This window comes from Epinephelus lanceolatus, chromosome 23 (assembly GCF_041903045.1).
Source record: "Epinephelus lanceolatus isolate andai-2023 chromosome 23, ASM4190304v1, whole genome shotgun sequence".
NCBI lineage: Eukaryota > Metazoa > Chordata > Actinopteri > Perciformes > Serranidae > Epinephelus > Epinephelus lanceolatus.
Genome location: NC_135756.1, coordinates 6654827 through 6674209, shown reverse-complemented (window position 1 = coordinate 6674209; position 19383 = coordinate 6654827). Strand labels below are relative to the sequence as shown.

The 19383-nt window shown below is 42.4% G+C and overlaps 1 protein-coding gene across 4 annotated transcripts in view; it reads left to right on the top strand.

The window, feature by feature from the left end:
• tbc1d30 (TBC1 domain family, member 30) overlaps positions 1-19383 on the top strand; it is a 39830-nt gene that overhangs the window by 8718 nt on the left and 11729 nt on the right. For 2 of the 4 annotated variants that reach the window (XM_033614194.2, XM_033614195.2), the window contains exons 3-12: positions 12751-12812; positions 13082-13147; positions 13870-13995; positions 15648-15833; positions 15940-16009; positions 16596-16694; positions 16905-17073; positions 17524-17629; positions 17732-17838; positions 18150-18289. In XM_033614194.2, coding sequence (XP_033470085.1) covers positions 12751-12812; positions 13082-13147; positions 13870-13995; positions 15648-15833; positions 15940-16009; positions 16596-16694; positions 16905-17073; positions 17524-17629; positions 17732-17838; positions 18150-18289 — 1131 coding nt within the window. Of the gene's footprint in view, positions 1-5034; positions 5628-12750; positions 12813-13081; positions 13148-13869; positions 13996-15647; positions 15834-15939; positions 16010-16595; positions 16695-16904; positions 17074-17523; positions 17630-17731; positions 17839-18149; positions 18290-19383 lie in introns of those variants that run through there. The other 2 variants (XM_033614198.2, XM_033614200.2) reach the window with 2 other exon arrangements.

Below are 19383 nucleotides of genomic sequence, written 5' to 3'. Positions count from 1 at the left end.
CCCAAACAATGTGTCATGTGACTGCAGTTGGTTCACATCCAGGTCGGAACACCTTCTCACCACAAATGAACCGCACCAGAGTTCGTTTGTAACCGGACTGAGACCACCTCTTCAAGAAGGTCTTAGTGTTGTTGTTCTGGTGCACACCTGAGTGTGATTGCTGTGTTCACACCTGCCCAAACGAACCGCACTGAGGGGGCAAACGAACTTGAGTTAGATTGAAAAGAACCAAACAGGGCATGTGTGAAAGCACCGCTAGACTCAGCACAATGAATGGTCAAGTTTCACTTTCACTGAGCCTGGTGTTCTGCTGCTCCGTCTGTACCTAGAGTACGCTCTGCACTGCATAAGCACGGAGCAAATCATAACAGAGCAATATTTATATATATTCCAACAGCGTAGCCACTGAACGGTCAAACTCCAAAAATAGGAAATCAGAACGTGGTGGCAGATGTTTTATTTGTGGCGGGCTGCCACAAATAAAACCAGGTGTAGGGAAACCCTGTGTTACATTTGCATGTCATTATGTAGCGGATACGTTGAAAGTTTATGTTTCAACAGCACTGTAGTTAATGTGTGGTTTGGTTTAGAAACAAAAACACTTGGTTGTGGTTAGGAAAAGATCATGTTTCAGCTTAAAAGACCTGGTTTGGGGACACAATCCCGCCCGGGAAATGCAGCGATGTCTCAGTAAAAAACAAATGATTTTTGTGCCCAGGAAGCCACTGGAAAACACAGCAATGAGTTATTACAAAATGCCCATCTTTAGTGTCTAACAAGCTGCTGGAAACATGGTGATGACTCACTAAATCATAAGCGGTTTTGTTGTTTGTTGGTCTCAAACCACATCCACTATCCCCTCCAAAGCAGAATACATAACGACACTGTATAAACATTGATGCGCTACATATGAAACATGCAAATGTGACATATTTGTGGTTTGCAGTAACATACAATGCCAATGTTTGCTTCTGGCGATTGAGCTGAAAAAAGATAAATGATTTAACAAAGTGAATGAAGCATGATTGAAGGATGAAGGTCTACTGTGGTTATTTTGCTTTGATTGTTGACTGTTGTTTTCTTGTTAACACGCAGCGTGAATGCTCACAAGGAGGTAGAGTATACACTAATATGTGGGGTTTATTGTAATGAGGTGTTTACATGTGGGATTAAGGCCAGGCTGTGCAAATATCTCCAGTATAGGCAGCACACTGTGGATTCAACATGGCTACTGCAAACTACAAATGCTTCACCGTCTGACACTGTGATTTTTGCACATTGAAACACAGAAAATGCTAAACAATGAATACAGTCATTGATTGTATTATGATTAGCCAAGCAGCTGCGGGTGTCAGCATGTTCACATCATGATTATGACTTCCGAAGAAACAGGAAGTTATGATGTAATTGTCTCTAAGTTTGCTGAAAGAAACTGCCAGGCCATCTGTTAAATACCATTTTTGGAGAATACAGTGACATTAAAGCACTGAGTATATGGATTTTCATAATATGTGTCAGGGTTTTGTGTGCAGTGAACATTTATACAAATTAGTTTAACCATTTTTCGTATTGTTTGTTGTCTTGAAAGGGGTGTTACTGTGTCTCTATTATCGACCTCTATCAAAGGAATTGCAGCTACTCCACATTACAGCTCTGTGCATTTTACAGTAGCCTAAAGATGGAGTAAGTACCTCTTTATTTTCATGATGGAAACAAAATAGAGTTATTACAGCACTCGTCCAGTTGAAACATTAGAGACAAGATAATTTATCATGTCGGTTATGGAACATTATCATCAAGGCCTTTTTTATCGTCATCATCAAGGCTGTTTGCAGATATTGATTGAGAACATCATTAAAGCTGGATGTCTTTTCCGTTCAGGAAGCACTTACTGCACCTGTGAGGCTGAATCATAATGTCACGCACCATCGATTTTAGTTTGCAAACAACATTGCTTTAATTGCTCTCTATTTTTGGTGAAGTGGGTGACCAGGCAGAGTCAGTGGTACCTAAAATTTAAGGGCTAGTGCAGTCTGCTGATTTGTGTCCGGTGGCTTATAGGTAAAGTATATGTTTTTGAGGTCACATTTCTTGTGTGAGTTTTCCATCTAAAGACAGAGTAAGGAGAATTAAGCACCCATAGGTGCATCGCCATGGCTCTGGCTCCACTGGAAATGATTGAGCACTGTCTTTATTTTTCTTTTCTTGATACTAGATGACTCTTTTTCTATAAATATGATGTTCATCCCAAGATATGTTTTGGCATCTTGACTGAAGTCTTGAAATAATGGGCCCCAAATAATTATCAGCAAGTTTCATGTAAGTTCAGTTCAGATGTCATTACTGTATGCTGAAGTAATTGTTTGGTTTAAAAAAAAACACCCTTAACAAGTTTCCAGAGGCAAAGTTTCAGTATTCAAATTGCTTTTTTTATTCCAAACAACAGTCAAAAGCACCGTTTCCACCAAACACTTTCAGTCATGGTACCTAGACCCTAGAGTTTCCACCACAAACAGTCCTCTTAAATGTGGGCGGGTTGTTGTCACTCACTGCTCCGTCCAGCACTCATTGTATTTCCTCCTTTATCAGTCTGCACTTTCTTTATTGTCCACAGAACGAGGCTGCACACCGACATTTTCAGAACAAAATAGAACAGGCTGCAGTGAGAGTCTCTCTCCATCGGATATTTAAAAATAGCAGCTTTGTGCATTTAGTCCTTCTCAGGCAAGCTCAGGGGTTTAGTGTTGCTGTAGCCCACAGGAATGACACTTCACAATGTTTTTTTTTTTTTTTGAGTGAAGACTAGGTTCACATAATCCGGTTGAAAAAAGTGGAGTTATGGTCGAAGTTGTCACAGTGAAATTTAAGGTGTGCTGATGGATTCACATCGTCACCTCATACATTGAGTAACATTACAAGTTAACGTTCCACCTTAAAAGTCACCGGCGGTCAGCACAGTGAATGAAGTTATTTTTTCTCAGACTCCAGCTGCTGTGAGAGACAGCAAAACATCCTTTCATTTTATAGTTACAGTTTACTAATAAACTCGAGAGGAGCCAGTTGAGGTGGTTCGGGCATCTGGTAAGGATGCCTTCCGGACGCCTCCCTTGGGAGGTGTTTCGGGCATGTCCAACCGGGAGGAGACCTCGGGGCCGCCCCAGAACACGCTGGAGGGACTACATCGCCCGGCTGGCCTGGGAACGCCTCGGGGTTCCCGCGGAAGAGCTGACGGAAGTGGCGGGGGAGAGGACCGTCTGGGCTTCTTTGCTGAGGCTGCTGCCCCCGCGACCCGGACCCGGATAAGTGGAGGACAACGAGTACAAGTACGAGTTTACTAATAAAACTCTCCACAGTATGAACAGTGGTTACATGAGCCTCAAAACCAGACACAACTCAGCCCTGAGCAGAGTGACCGTCCTCTACTGACCAATCAGACTGCAGTGTTCACAGCTCCACCTTTCTGTGTGCTAGGTACCCCTTTGTACACTACAGTCCTTCTGCTCCTCTGTGATTTATACAGATTTATAGCTGGCCTTCACTGTTGCAGACAAATGTACACTGTCGGAATAAAATATTAAGTTTTACCTCAGTTGGTGTGCGCTCCTGTGATCTCCATCATTTGGTGTAAGGTGGTCATAAAACTGTGCTCCCTCCAGCACCAGACAGCAAGCAGTAAACCAGGCAGACAGTAAACAAGGAGGGGACTCCAGGGAGATGTTCATGCCATGAACAAGTCTCAGTCCGCTTGTGCTGTGGGAAAGGAGGAGAAACTGGTGGAGCTGTGTTTCACCAACCAGCATGTATTTTAGGGAGAAATCTTCCCCCACTGAAACAGTGCAGCTAACCAACAGAGGCTGGTAGCAAGCTGAGGCAACAAAATCCAAAATGTAAAGTTTGTACCCAAGTACAGTTTATCTTTATGGATTATATTGGTGTTGAATTGACAAGAATACTGTCGACATGTCACGCCTTTCATCTTGGATTTCTAGAGTTATGTGTTTTTGCGGACACATGAGGAAATGTTAATATGTCACATTTCTTAAAGGGGGTTTGGTGTAATATTTTCCACCAGGAGCAGGATGGGAAATAATCTCAGTCTCTCTTTTTAAAGTCTTTCGGAGTATGTGATAATGAATCTTACCTGGATCTACCTTACTAGTGAGAAGCAGCAGCTGCTTTTTTCCAACAGTATCTTTATTGATTTAAACAACAATAAACAGACATATACAAACATACACACATCCAGTATGTGTACATGTACATGCACAAACACACAAAAGAAAAGGACGCCAGAACAAAATCTGGGTACGACTGCTGAGTATTTAACACACATGTAATCCACCACCGCTCCACACACCAAGAGTATGATATTAAAGATAACTAAATAGATAAATAAAATAAAATAAAAATGATAAATTAGTAAATTAAAGAGGCAAATAAATAGATAAAAATAAGAGGGGAAAGAAAATCTTAAATTAGAAGTTGAGGATAATTTAATCATATAGATAAATAAAATAAAATGAAATAAAATAAAAATAATAAATTAATAAATTAGAGAGGCAAATGAATCATTAAATAGATAAAAATAAGAGGGGAAAGAAAATCATAAATTACAAGTTGAGGATAATTTAATCATATAAATAAAATAAAATAAAAATAATAAAATAATAAATTAATAAATGAGAGAGGAAAATAGCAGAAATAAATAGATAAATAAGTTTAAGTACACGTTATATTAATGTACAAATTTAACAAGAAACAAACAAAAAATGTCCATCTATACTTTACTTAAAAATTAACCACATGTTGCAGGAGATGTTTTGCAGACCTTTAATTTTATTTTGAGTGGATTATATTCTGCAGCTTGTTTGAAAATGATCCCTCTATGTTAATGCTATAAAGCTGATCACTCAGTGGGTGAAGGAAACAAAAACCCACTCCCTGCTCTCTTTTTCTCCCCTCTCCTCCACCATTACCTCATCCCTCTCTATCTCCTCCCCACGCGTCTCCCCATCCTACCGCATCCCTCCATCCGTGTTGCACCTCCTCCCGGTGACGCCAAACCGGAGGAGGCTGAGGATGAGGAGGTGTGCAGCATCAGCAGCACTGCCGAGCACCAGCAGCAGCAGGAACCGTTTGTCCTCATAAACCGACGGGCTATTTTTGACATCTGCTAAATCATATTTAATGCAGAGGCTTGAGTCGCTTGGATGAAGATCTCTGGGTGTTTCTGTTCCGCTGAGTGAGAAAGGGAAGGTTGACGTTTCTTAGGGGATGAGTCGCAAACACGGGCTGTCACCGGAAGAGCTCTCAAACACGGTAATCAGTGTAATCGATTAATTTGTAACGTGTCGGTGGGAACAGCTGCGGGTGTCGCCATCGGCATGATTTCTGGATCACCCAAGGAGAATGATTAAAGCCGGGACAAAGCGATGATTGGACGGGCTGAACGGTGTGATTCCCGATGAGGCAGGAGCGGCTCCCCGCCGCCGGCAGGAGGCCGAGGGCGAGCGTGAAGCAGCGGCAGCAGGCATCGGGAGGGGTCGGTAACATCATCAGTAACGTCCTGAAGAAGAGGAACGGGATCTCCAGGAGTGCACCCCGGCTGCTCTGCACCTTAGAGCCAGGTGACACCTCTTACTATGTCTGTGGGGAAAGGCTCTGCATTGGTCGAAAACAAAGTGGTAGCCTATACTCTTATACATGTCTAGATATTAACTCTGGGCAATATGGTAAATTATATATTAGCCCATGATTTTACAGTGGCACATTTTACCTACTATCTCCACACAGGTCGTTTCCTTTATACGCTTATTTTCCTTTTATTTACTGCTTTAACAGGCCTGCTCTTATTCACAGTTATGAACCCAGAATTGCCAAGTAATTGTCATATTTGAGTGCAATATTATATTAAGAGTGTCATGATTTCTGACCACACCAATAACAAGTAATTAAGCCATAACCTGATTGTATATTACACCTCTAGAAAGTGTAGGCTATAACTTCATTTTATCGGCTATTGAAATCGTCGGCTGGGAAATTACCTTATTTTGCTGTATTAAAAATATTTCCCTGAATGTTTCCTGTCGGCTGTAACAAATTTCAAAGACCCAGTTTTCCCCTTTAAAGTGTCAGATGAGGTCATTTTTAACAACCCATTTGAATAACGACTAATCTGGGCTCCAGTGAGTTCATAATCAAATCATGAGTGCATCACGAGGTTTGGTTTCATACATCTTATAATGCATCAAACAGGGAGGGCAGGGAGATGTCAGTTTTCATGTGCTACTTCATTACTTCTTACTTGTGGATGGACACCTCTGATGCATCAGATATCCAGCCAGTGAAATATGTCTTTATGCCAAGAAGCAAATGTTGGCATTGTACGTTTCTGCAAACCATGAATATGTTACATTAGCACGTTTCATACATTATCATATTAACCTTTCTAAAGGGACTGTGTGAGCTGACTTTGTCATCTTTACGTGGAGAGGAGAGCAGATGTCTTAAATTCAATGTAGCAAGAATAAGGCCTTAAATTTAAAAATTACAAACAGTTTATCTGATTTCTTTCATACATCTTTCTCTTTCTTGATTGTGACAGTGAGTGAAGCCTAAGTAGAACATGATTTGTCCAAAAATCTGTCCTAAATTTGGTTAAAAGGTGTCTTAAACAAGTCTTAAAAAGCATCAGATATACCTGTAGACACCCTGGGAGTGACATCTCAAGCTGTAGACCATTGACGGCTTCTTCAGCTGTGACTGTGGCACTCAAACTTGTTTTTTTAAGCCAAAACATGATCTCTTCTCAGCCATAACCAACTGCTTTTTGTGCCTATACCTAACCACATATTAACCACAGTGTTGCTGCAACGTAACAGAGCGTAAAGTTTCACCATGCTTGCTACATAAAAGCATCCAAATTCAATGGATTTATGGTTTGGAGAAATGTACAGTACAAACAGTTTTTCTATTGTTTGAGTCGCCTTATGCAGTTCTGCTGGAATGTGTCCTCTTTTGACAAGTGGTAGATGTCCCATAGTGTTGAAATCCCAGATTTTAGGGACCCATCAGGCAGACAACTTATGCCTTTTGTTTGTGTGGAGCACAATTTTATGCTCATGTTGTGGTTGGCAGATGTTTCGGTGTCTTGTTTTGTTCCCATGTTTGGTTACACTACAGTCTGATGACTGAAATAAGGTAATATAAACCTTTTTATTGATCCAACTGATGCAAAGTGCACAAGTACAAATAGGAGCCATAAATCTGGCACTTGAGAGCAGTGGGAATGTAGGGCAGGTTTTAGCATCTTTAATATTTTGTGATTTTTGGGTTAATGTGCTTAAAGGGACAGTTCATCCCACAATCAAAAATACACATTTCCCTCTTAAGGCCCATTTATGCTCAACATTAAATACGGATCCGGATACGGACGGAGCCTTCTGCTCATTGCGTCCGTATTTTTGCACGTTTCCATAAAGCTTACGGATATGGGCCAAACGGAGCAGTACCACCGGGAACCGTGGGGGCAGTGTTGCTGTCACTACCCGATACGTAGCTCTAGTGAGACACGAAGAAGAAATAACAATTCAATTTCTCTCATTGGCAGTACTAGAGAAAAGAATTCTCCGTCCTCCAGTCGCGATGTATTTAACGGCCTCACCGACCACCGCCTCCTACAGCGCTGTTTTTGTCTTTTATGCAAGAGGTACATTATCAACAGGGGTCGCGTTAACCGGATATTCTCGGTCATTGACCATTTTTTTACAACAATGACCGGAAAATCTGAAGGCCGTCCGTCATTTTGACCGGTTGCAATTACCACCCCTGCCCACTTGGCGGCAGAGTGCACAGTCAGTGGTTTAAGTGGCTGCCGTTTTCACACTGCAGAGAAAAAGTCATTCATCTGCTTCATGTAGCGTTGTTGACATAACGCCCTGGACACACCGGGCGCGGAACCGAAGCGCAGCGCCCAGCAGCGGAGGCAGTTTTCAGTCAGCGCCCATGTTAACCTATCTGACTGTCCACACAGGCCGCTGAGCAGAGCGGAGCACCCGCGGAGGCAGCGCTTCAGTTCAGCGTCTGGTCTATTTTTCACGGGAACCTAGAGCGCTTCTGTCAAGCTGGATCGAGCGGATCGTACCAAACAGGAAGTCGGACACAGAAAAGACGAGAGAATCCGGGCAATTTTCAAAATAAAATAACAACAGCACACACTGAGGAATGTGAGGAGAAAATACCGTGTTTATAATTTAAAATAACACAACAGTGCATAACCGACCACATTTTTCAATACCATAATCACTTCATTACAATTTTAATTTTGTGTCACTGAGCCTACAGGCATAACTACATAACGCCCTGGACACACCGGACGTGTTAGTGACGTGTTAGTGACGTGTTAGTGCCGTCCGGTGTGTCCAGGGCGAAGCCTAATGGCACGGGTGTGTGGATGTCTGTTCATCTTTTCGTTCATGTCCTTATTAATGCACACTTTATAACTTGCTTGTTGGATTTATTAAAAAGGAACAAATGAAAACTAAATGTCTTTGAATATCTTTATTATCATTTAAAAAAGAAAATTAAAATGACCGGTAAAAATAGATTATGACCGGATTTTTATGACCCTGTCGATCAAAATGACCAGCGACGAAAAAGTCTAGCGCAACATCTGATTTTCAATATCTCCTCCACAGTCCCCATGTTTGTTTTTGAGTTTGTTGTGGTCATAAACCTTTGACGCTGGGCTGCCCCCTGGTGGATATATTGGTTAACATCCATGCCAACGTAAAGGACGCATGGAAGTATGTGGGCAGTGACGGTAACATCGTTTGAAACGGACATATACATTTTCGTACGTAAAGGGAGCATAAATGAGCCTTTACCTGTAGTGCTGTTTATCAGTCTAGATAGTTTTGGTGTGAGTTGCAGAGTGTTGGAGATATCAGCCGTATAGACGTCTGCCCTCTCTCCAGTATAATGGAACTAGACATCCCTCGGCTTGTGGTGCTCAAAGTGCCAAAAAATACATTTAAAAACTCATCATCAATGTCTCTTTCCAGAAGTCATGACCTGGTTACTCAAGATAATCCACAGATCTTGTTGTGAGCAGTTTCATGTCGGAACTATTTTCTTTCTACTGAGCTACACTCAATAACTGTACCACTGTGCAGAAGGAAGTGTGCATCTACTGCTGCTATCTCTGGAAAGAGACATTACAATTGAGTTTTTCGAGTGAAATATTTCTGCACTTAAAGCGCCACAAGCCGAGTGCCATCCAGTTCCATCATATTGTAGAGAAGGCAGACATCTCTATGGCTGATATCTCCAACACTCTGCAACTCACACCTAAACTATCTAGACTGATAAACAGCACTACAGGTAAGAGGAGAAATATGTACTTTTGATTTTGAAGTGAACTGTCCCTTTAAAACACTGACAGCACAGCAAATATTCATCTTTTTTTCCGGGTATTTATCCAGTAAAGTTAAATTATTTGTACACTGTGTGTCTCATAGCAGCCAAACAAAAGCGTTAATGTTGTTTATTCATGATAAAATCATTTCTTTCCCTCCCTTTCTTTGTCCTCGTCCCTTTCTCCTGCCTCCCTCCTCTCTCCCTCTGCACATCTACCTGCTTTAATTTAAATTAATGTCACCTCTGGATGGTTTACTATCAGATGTAATGACGGAGCGTGGCCTCTGGACCTCACTAATGTCTCCAGCCTTTGTTAAATACTCGTTCAGTATCAGCTGTGTTGCTGTAATGATGTGTGACAGGGCAGTAGGAGGGTTTTCCGTGTTAATCCTCTCAAAGCTCCGACAGGAAAAAAGAAGCGGCGTTCATACAGGATGGCGCAGGGGATAACGACAGAGGCGGAGCATTCAGGTTAAACACTCATTTGTCTTTTATTTAGGGACTTTAATGCAGCTGATGTTGTATTAGTCGTACTTGTAGTGCGATCAGGTGCAGTTTGAGAGGCAGAGCAGTCCTCCAGAGGCTCAGCAGGACAGAGACAGGGGGAGAAATGGCGTGATGGAGCTGTTGGCCCGGAGCCGAAACATGTCAGGACCTTCCCTCTTAACTTGAGATCAAAGTTTCATTTCCGTTTGGTCTTCGGGGGGTTTAGCCTCCTGCGCTAAATGTTCCCTAAAGATGTGCGTGCGTGTGAAGAGGGTTTACACGGTCCAACAGTGAGGCGGAGATTGAAGCGGCGGATTCAGCACCAGGCGGAAAAGGACAGCGACTGTCCCTCAGCAAGCTCCATTCACACATCTCATGCTTTAAGATTGAAACTATAAGCTGAAATGCCTTGTTTTGTCTTATATTATAATCTAAAAAGAGGTTAAACATATAATTCTATAACAATCAGAGAGATAACAGTGTTTGGAGGTTGTGTTTCCGGTTTGATGACGCCATGCCAGAGACAGTTACCTAATGTTTACCGACCTTTTTATCAGTGGAAAAGTCTGCAGCCTGTCACTGTTCTGTTTAGCATCTATAGCAAATAAGTAGGTGGTCATTTTCTTGCAGAAATGATTTCACTTGGGGTCTGTGGCTGGCCTTTTGGTGATCATTACATTATTGTACTGATAATATTTTGTCAAAAAAAATTGGCTTGATGTCACTTTATGTAGAAACTAAGCCTCCTGGACTCTGGATATCCCCTCTGTGTGAGGTTATTTAAATATTTTGATTATTTTATGGGGTGTTTTCACATTTAGTCCTTTTTAAACAAATCAAACTCAGTCCTCTTATAGTGCAGCAAAAAGTGGACCATCAAAAAAAGGACTCTGTTCATACTATAGCCTAGAAGTTTATTTATTTATTTGTTTTTTCCTTTGACATGACACTGCAGTGCGGTTATGAATCCCCTCGCTTAAACTTAAAATTGGAAGAAAACTTTAGCGTTTCTGTGCTGTAAACTGTTGATGTTTGATGTATTCTGCATTCCACATCTGGAGACGTGGACCAAACTACTTCTCACCCTGTATCCTTGCAAGCCTTTTGCCTGTTTTTAAGCATCCCAGTGCAACAGCATGTGATCTAGACGGCTGAATACAATGACAAAGAGCAAAGTGAACCTGGAGCGCTTTGGACAGGTTAAGTGAACCGCACTGTGGACTTGAAGTGAACCGAACTAATGAGCGTAGATCCTTAGGTAGTGTGTCAAAGTTAAAGGGCCTTTTCGCACCTAGGTTGTTTGGTCTGGACTTTTGGACTTTCCAGTTGGTCCGGACCAAACGGCCGAAATTTGGTCCGGACAAAAGAGGTGGTCTCAGTCCGGACCAAATGAAACCATGGCCCAGTCTGTTACTAGTGTGAAAGCATTTTTTTGGATGGTTCAGACTTTCAGACCATTGACAGGAAATTCTGGTGCACCGGTTGTTCATTTCCGCCAGGAGAGAAGTCAGGTCCACCATCAAAAATGAGCCGTCACTCACCTTGACAATGGTCACTCCCGAGTTGGCAGGGCTCTCAGCATTGCTAACAATGCTAGCTGTCGCCTCCTCCGCCTTTCCTGCCGGCGACGATGACATCTTCGCACAAGGTGTAGATTTATATTTCGTTTTTGTACGAGCCGCGAGTATTGTGCTCTACGTTGGTGCTTGAGCTGATAGCAATGCCATAATAGTATGAGTAGCATGGCAATTATTAGAATCGGTTTGTCCATTTTTGTGAGGTAATGTTTGTAAACATTGAGGGGATTTCTACCCGCCTACTTGTCAACACGCTGATGACAGACCCCTGCCCATTTATAAACCAATCGATGTCGAATATGTGGCAACCCACGTAGATGAACGTCCGAAAACGCCCTAAGTCATAGGATGAATTTGATTTAAGTAAAATGAAAATCACTGCTTAGTTTTCATTTTATTTTGGTTAAAGATAGAGTTATCATTGACCTGGGGTCATACAGTTCCCTCTGATGTATTCAGCCGTCTTGCCATTGGCTGTTTCTTTGGTCATTCATGATAACTGGTCAGCTAAAAGCTGCTTTGTGCCATTTTATGTACAGACTGAGCCTGATTATCTCCTGACTATTCCCTTTTCCAAATTGAATGACAATATCACAATATATTGTGCATCAATGAAGCTGAATGTCAAATACGTGAAGTATTTGCAGGAACCAAGTCACACATATGACGCTTACATTGTATGTTCACTCTCCACATGTTGAGTTTTTTTTATGATTTCACAGTCGGAGACAGACATTTATTTGGGGTGGCTGTGGCTCAAGAGATAGAGCAGAGTGGTCTATCTCTTGGTGGTTTGTTCCCTGGTCCTTGCAGGCTACATGTTGAAGTGTCCTTGGGCAAAATATTGAGCCCCAAATTGCTCTCTGAGTGCACCTGTGATGTGTGTTTATCTGATGAGCAGGTGGCCCCCTGTATGATAGCCAGAAGTATATCAATGTGTGTGTGAATGATTGAACAATGTCTGTGTGTGTGTGTGCTTTGAGCCGTCACTAAGACGAGAAAACGCTATATAAATGCAGTCCATTCACCGTTTATTCACCCATTTTCTGTGTCAATGATGCTTAGTATACATAGTTGATATTATTTATACTAGTTTCTCATGCATTGTAAAACATGTCTTGGGTGTCATTTTACACACATTCCCCCAAATTTCAGTCTGACATTCTTTGTACAGAAACTTTGGAAACTTTAGGATGCTGACAAGCACAATAAAAAGTCACCCAGCTCTGGTCTCAGACTCATCTGACCAGGTGTCTCTGTTTGTTTGCAGGAGTTGACACGAGGCTGAAGTTTACCATCGAGCCATCGCTGGGAAAGAATGGATTCCAGCAGGTAGGAAACATAATAATGCTACAGCCAGTTTATATGATAGTGTTTTGTTGATGCTTTCTTTTAGCTGTTGATCTAATGTGTGTGTATGTGTGTTTATATGTGTTTATAGTGTGTGAATTAATGTGATAAACACTAAAGACCTTTGTCTCCTAACAACAGTGAATGATACAGGACTTTCTATGAAGTATTAATATTGTATTGCTGGCTTCAGTGGGAGTGTGCTGGTTAATTAAAAGGTTATAAAGCAGTGTGTGTTTTCTTCCCCACAGTGGTACGATGCCCTTAAAGCAGTGGCTCGGCTCCCTACTGGGATACCAAAAGAATGGAGGAAGAGGGTAAGTAATTTCGGTGTGAATCAGGACTCTCTTCAAGAAGCGGACGAATGAACTATGGCGTCTTCGCCCTGCTGTAATTTTCTATACCCACAGTCACATCAGTAGCAGCCTCGTAACTGTTGCATGTTGAGTAAACTCTGAGCCACAGCCCAGAAACATCTCCCATATAAAACAACATCTTTATGAATAAGACCTCATGTATTTCTCTTCTTTGTTTATGTCTGTTTTTGAACCCAGAGGGTCTCTAGTAAAAGAAAGTGATGACCCGGTTGTGTTTGCTTTCTTATTGCCAGCCTTCAAGCAAAGTTTTCCAGTCTTGAGAGAGGAAGCGTAGTCTGAAAGAACAATATGCAGAGGCACTTTGTTAACAGTGCTCCATTCATCCCACATCATAACTTCATCTCTGGAGAGAAGAGACCAGGGAAATTGAAGCGATTACTTTCATCTTGTCGGGGGAGATAAACAATGAAATCTCATGTTCTTCCCTGAATGTGCTGAACAAAATGAATCACTGTAAACAAGGGGGCTCTCACACAAGTGCTGGAGGAAAAAGAAAGCTGAGAATGTTATGGAAGATAAACTAGGAGTGTTTAAATATTTGTTCATATGACTCAGTGGAGGCAGCAACTGAAAATCTGTCCTGATATTTGAACCGTTTCTCCTCTAAGTTTATTTGCTGTTGATATTATTCTTGTATCAGTGTGGCTGTTGTCTTTCTGCAGGTGTGGCTAACGCTAGCAGACCAGTACCTTCACAGTATCTCTATTGACTGGGAGAAGACGCTTCGTTTCGCCTTTAACGAGCGCAGCAACCCTGACGACGACTCCCTCGGCATCCAAATTGTCAAGGTAACCGGATCGTATTGTTATGTTGGGATGAATATGTATGTACAGTGTGTGTATGCAGCATTTTTAAAGTCTGTGTCCTGAGTTAGCAGCACAGCGTTTGGAAGGTCGGAACACGTTCTCACTACAACGAACCGCACCAGAGTTAGTTTGTACTTGGTTCGTTCTTCAAGAAGGTCTTGGTCCGGTTGTTTTGGTGCACACCTGAGTGTGATTGCTGTGTTCACACCTGCCCAAACGTACTGCACTTAGGGGGCAAACAAACTTGAGTTTGATTGAACTGAACCAAACAGGGCAGTGTAAGCACCCTTAGTCGTGTGTGCGTGCATGTGTGTGTGTGTATCTGTTTGTCTGCAGCAAATCTCAAATACTACTGGACCAATCAGCCTAATATTTTGTGTGCACTTTTATAGCTGTATGCACAAGGACCTCTCATTGTTGCGGTGATTCACAGTTGCTGAAAAACCTGTTTTATTAACGGTTTCATACCATCACTGGCTGCTGATCTCTCACTCCTCTTAACCAGGGGCTGCAAGTCATCAGGCAAAAGCATAGCGTGAAAGGAATTTGCTGCAGAAAACAAGATGCCTTATGGTCCATAGAAAAGAACTGGACTATCTGCAGATTAATTCCATATCTGATATGTTATGATGACATTAAGTTAGGCATGAGGCAAGATGCAAAATATTTGATGATCGTAAGGGAGCTAGGAGGGACAAATCCACCAGGCGCAGCGGTGACTGTGCGTTTTCTAGAGTGGCCACGATCAGCTTCGGCAACCACAGCAGGAACGCAGCCACCTGGTGGAGATACACACTCTACTGAGTGCACTTCTCTAGTTTTCATGTCATCTAAAAGTTTCAAAGTTAACAGCCCAGAGTATGTCCGCAAAAGACTTAGAGCAACTGGTATTTCTCCTCATCATACTTAATATGTCCTTGGGCACAAGTGGGTTAATAAATTTGTACAAACAACTGGGCAATCTGTAACAGTAAGATTTGTACGGTAGCTCTAGGAAAGCCATGACATGGACTTCAAATTAAGTTTGAGTTCCCTTTTTGGTTTTGGTTTTGTGTGTTTTCAAGGTACAGGTTGTCTTATATGATCCTACAGTATTGGTGTAACTGCACTGGCACAGACTGCTGTGTGAGGTCTAAGAATAAGAGGGTTTCATTTCAACTTAAGACACACAGGCTGTTTCACTCAACAGTCTGAACCTTATGAGCCATGGTAAGTGATTTTATTGACAAGAGATCTTCAAGAAGTGCACAGTAATGATGGCTTATATCAAAGATGGACACAAAACAACTCAAGTAGCCATCATAGATGTTTTCCTACTGAGTATATGTAAACACATCCCACTAATTAAATACAGTTCATCCCTTAAAAGTTAATGTGACTGTGCACAGTGTCCGGTGGAGGATGTTTACTCATGACTGCATCAGAGAGCGAGATGACTGCATCACGGAAACACTGCAGCTCTTTAATGTTTCCCTGTGACTCATAGATTCAACAGTCTCTCTGTTAATGTCTGATCATCTTCTTCCTGGTGTTCATCGTCTCGTCACTGTCTTAAATACATGAAGTGATGATTCATGTATCCAGTAAATGCACTGATTTGTGTTAAATAATCCAAACTGTACATCCTTGTCCAGGACCTGCACAGGACGGGCTGCAGTTCTTACTGCGGCCAGGAGCGGGAGCAGGACAGGGTGGTGCTGAAGAGGGTGCTGCTGGCGTACGCCCGCTGGAATAAAACTGTGGGTTACTGCCAAGGATTCAACGTACTAGCTGCACTCATACTGGAAGTTACAGAGGGCCACGAGAGCGATGCACTCAAGGTACGCTAGAAATGGAATCAAACTTCCTGGTAGAGTTTTTATGTTGCTTTCTTCCCCTGGAATAATAATTAAACTTCACTGTGTTTTTCCACTCCTCTGTCCTCAGGTGATGATCTATCTGATTGACAAAGTGCTGCCTGAGAGTTATTTTGCCAACAACCTGCGAGCATTGTCAGGTAAACACGGCAGAACCCATACAGGCTGATTCATTTTGAAACTGACTGAGAAGCTAATCGACAAAATGTTTCTGCAGCAGTTAAAGAATGCAATAAAATTCACGTGTTCCAGCCTCTCAAATGGGACTGTTTATTGTATTTCTTGATAGTTAATTTAGGAAATTTGGATTTTGTACTGAAGATATGGCAAAACAAGCAGTTCAAATATGCCAAATTGGGCTCGTGGAAATTTTAATGGAGATTTTTCACTATTTTCCAACATTATGTAGTAAAAAAAACAAACAAATAATCACAGGAATAACGGGCAAATGAATACATAATTACAGTAATTGTTTTAGTTTGAGAATCAGGAGTTAAAAAGGTTAATGAAGGTTGTACCTGTGGTCTGAAGGATGTCAGTATCTGATGGGGAGAAAGCTCATTTATCAAAACAGACCTTTAAATGTTTGCAGCATCGATTACAATTACATCATGAAACATCTACAGCACCGTCTGATATGAGACATGATTGATACCATCAGGTTATTGTCGTGTTGAGCCTCAAACCAGCAGAGTTTTTTTAATCTGTAATGTCTTCCTCTACCAGTGGACATGGCGGTGTTCAGAGACCTGCTGCGCTTGAAGCTGCCCAGACTGTCCCAGCATCTCCACCACCTTCAGAAAGCTGCCAACAGAGAAGCTGGAGGTACACAGCTGTGTGTGTGTGTGTGTGTGTGTGTGTGTGTGTGTGTGTGTGTGTGTCAGGGTTTACAGAGATGCTACCTGGTATAAATGTTCAGTCTCAACAGCATGCAGAGCAACCAGTGCTTGGTGTCTTAATGTGGGGGTGTGTACGCACAAATAACTCCTCAAATATTTAAAAAAAAAAAAACAACTCTCGTCTGTGCCCTCTCAGGCAGCTACGAACCTCCGCTGACCAACGTGTTCACTATGCAGTGGTTCCTCACCATGTTCGCCACCTGCCTGCCGGCGCCCACCGTGCTGAAGATCTGGGACTCGGTGTTCTTCGAGGGCTCAGAGGTGCTGTTTCGGGTCGCCCTCGCCATCTGGGAGAGACTGGGAGAGTGAGTGGAACGTTGCTTACAGACACAAGGATTCAAATTGTGTGGGGACACTGGGAATCAACCTTTAGTTTTATAATATTCATGCTCAAACATGTAAAAAATATATTAAATATTACAACTATTATTACAATACTACATGCTAGAATGTAGAACTTACAGAAGCCCTAAACTAAATATATATATAGTGTCGAAAGGGGTCAGTTGAGGTGGTTTTGGCCTCCTGGGCGAAGTGTTTTGGGCACGTCCCACTGGTAGGAGGCCCCAGGGCAGACCCAGGACACGCTAGAGGGACTACATACCTCCTCTGGCATGGAAACAACTTGGGGTCCCCCAGGAGGAGCTGGAAAGTGTTGTTTGGGAGAGGGAGGTCTGGGATGCTTTGCTCAGCCTGCTGCCCTGTCCTCCTCTCACCTGGTTGTCTCCTTTCTTCCTCCCTCTGTCTCTGTCCAGGCGGATCGAGTACTGTCAGACGGCCGATGAGTTTTATAGCACGATGGGGTGTCTCACTCAGGAGATGCTGGAGCACAACCTCATTGATCCATCTGAACTCATGCAGGTACGGGATAAACCAAACTGCTCACACCTCTTTGAACTCTTAAGTGATGTTTTTAGGATTGGTATATGCGCTGTTCACCTGATTGACCTCTCTATCTATCAGGAGGTTTACTCCATGGCAGTGTTTCCTTTCCCTCAACTGGCTGAGCTGAGAGAGAAGTACACCTACAACATCACTCCGTTCCCTACCTCAGTCAAATCCAGTGGAAGGTTTGTTCTATACTTACAGATACTAATACATTTTAGATCAAGCAGATGGAGGCATTTGTAACTGATTGGTATTGGGTATATTGCGCTACATAGAGACCAAATCAATCTTTGTTTTACAACAGTGTCACACAGAGCAACACAGAGTGTAACGCTGTCAGCTCTCTTGGTGTGTGTACCAAAGTTTAGGAGCTACAACCTCAAAAGCACAGCCTCCTTTTGTCTCTTTATTTTACACGTGTATGTGTAAGAACGTGGTGATAGGAACGTGCTGTAGGGGCAGTGGTGATGAGGATGTTATAATCTTGTTCCAGTGGCGGTCTGGGCAGCTGGGAGAGCGATGATGACGCCGAAATGGATGATGAGGACGCTGTGGTGACGGCGCTCGGTTGCCTGGGTCCCCTGGGCGGCCTGCTGGCCCCCGAGCTGCAGAGATACCAGAAACATCTCAAAGGTCAGTGCAGCCACACGAACTGCCACACAGGATTTAAACGGCAGCCCAGCGGAGAGCGCACAGCCAAGTGGCTCAAAACAAACTGCTGCTCCAAATCCTCGTGTTTCTGCCCTCGTTTTGACTCTAAGTACAAACTGTGTCTGATCTGTTTCCTCCAGACAAATCCCCATTTCCTCCTCCCTCAGCGGCTCCACCAAAGATGGAAAAAAGGCAAACAGCTGGAGGGATTTAGTTAAAAATATTGGTTAAGATCTGAAGTAGTATTTGTACTCTCTCCGGAGAGATTTAAAAATGACTTCAGAGAGAGAAATGAGTGTTTTATTTAACCTCTAAGTAGATCTCAGTACAACCGAACTGACCTGGTTCAAAGAGCAACATGACTCATGCTTAATTGTGCCAACTGAATGTCAATAAATCATCACCAGTCATTCTGAGACAACAGTATAATTACAGTAAACAGTAAACTGAACCACCAGCTGCTACAAGCTTCAACAGAGCGTCTTACATTGTGTGCTGCAGTGTTAAATTTGTCAGCTATTAGTTTTCTACTGTGACAAATGTGTCAAATGTTCTTGTTATTTTTTTATCAGATTAGTTTAATTTGGTCACGTTTCATTTGACTAAAAGTTTGGACATTTTAGTCTCATCTCAGTCAAAGAAACTTTACATTTCTGTCTTTTTTTAGTCATCAGATTATATTGAACATTTCACTGAGTCCAGTCAAGTCAAAACCAATATTTTGTAGGGCTGCCCTGCAACTAAGAATTTTCCTAGTCGACCAGTAGATGTCATTTAGGGCCATTTATCGACTAGACTCATGTTTACGATGTTAATGTAATTATTAGCGTCCGGGCAGGCTAAGCTGCATCTTCTTCTTCTTCTTCTTCTTCTTCTTCTTCTTCTTCTTCCGAGGAAATCATACTTCCCATGCTCAAAAAATCACCAAACTTTGCACAAAGGTCCAGTCCCATGCCAGATTGCCTCAGCTGCAAAAACAGGCCAAGAGGCCTGATGGTGGCGCTACAGCAAGCGTCTAAAGTTCAAAATTTTGAAAATTCACAACAAATCAACCATATGTACTAGAGATTTGCAAC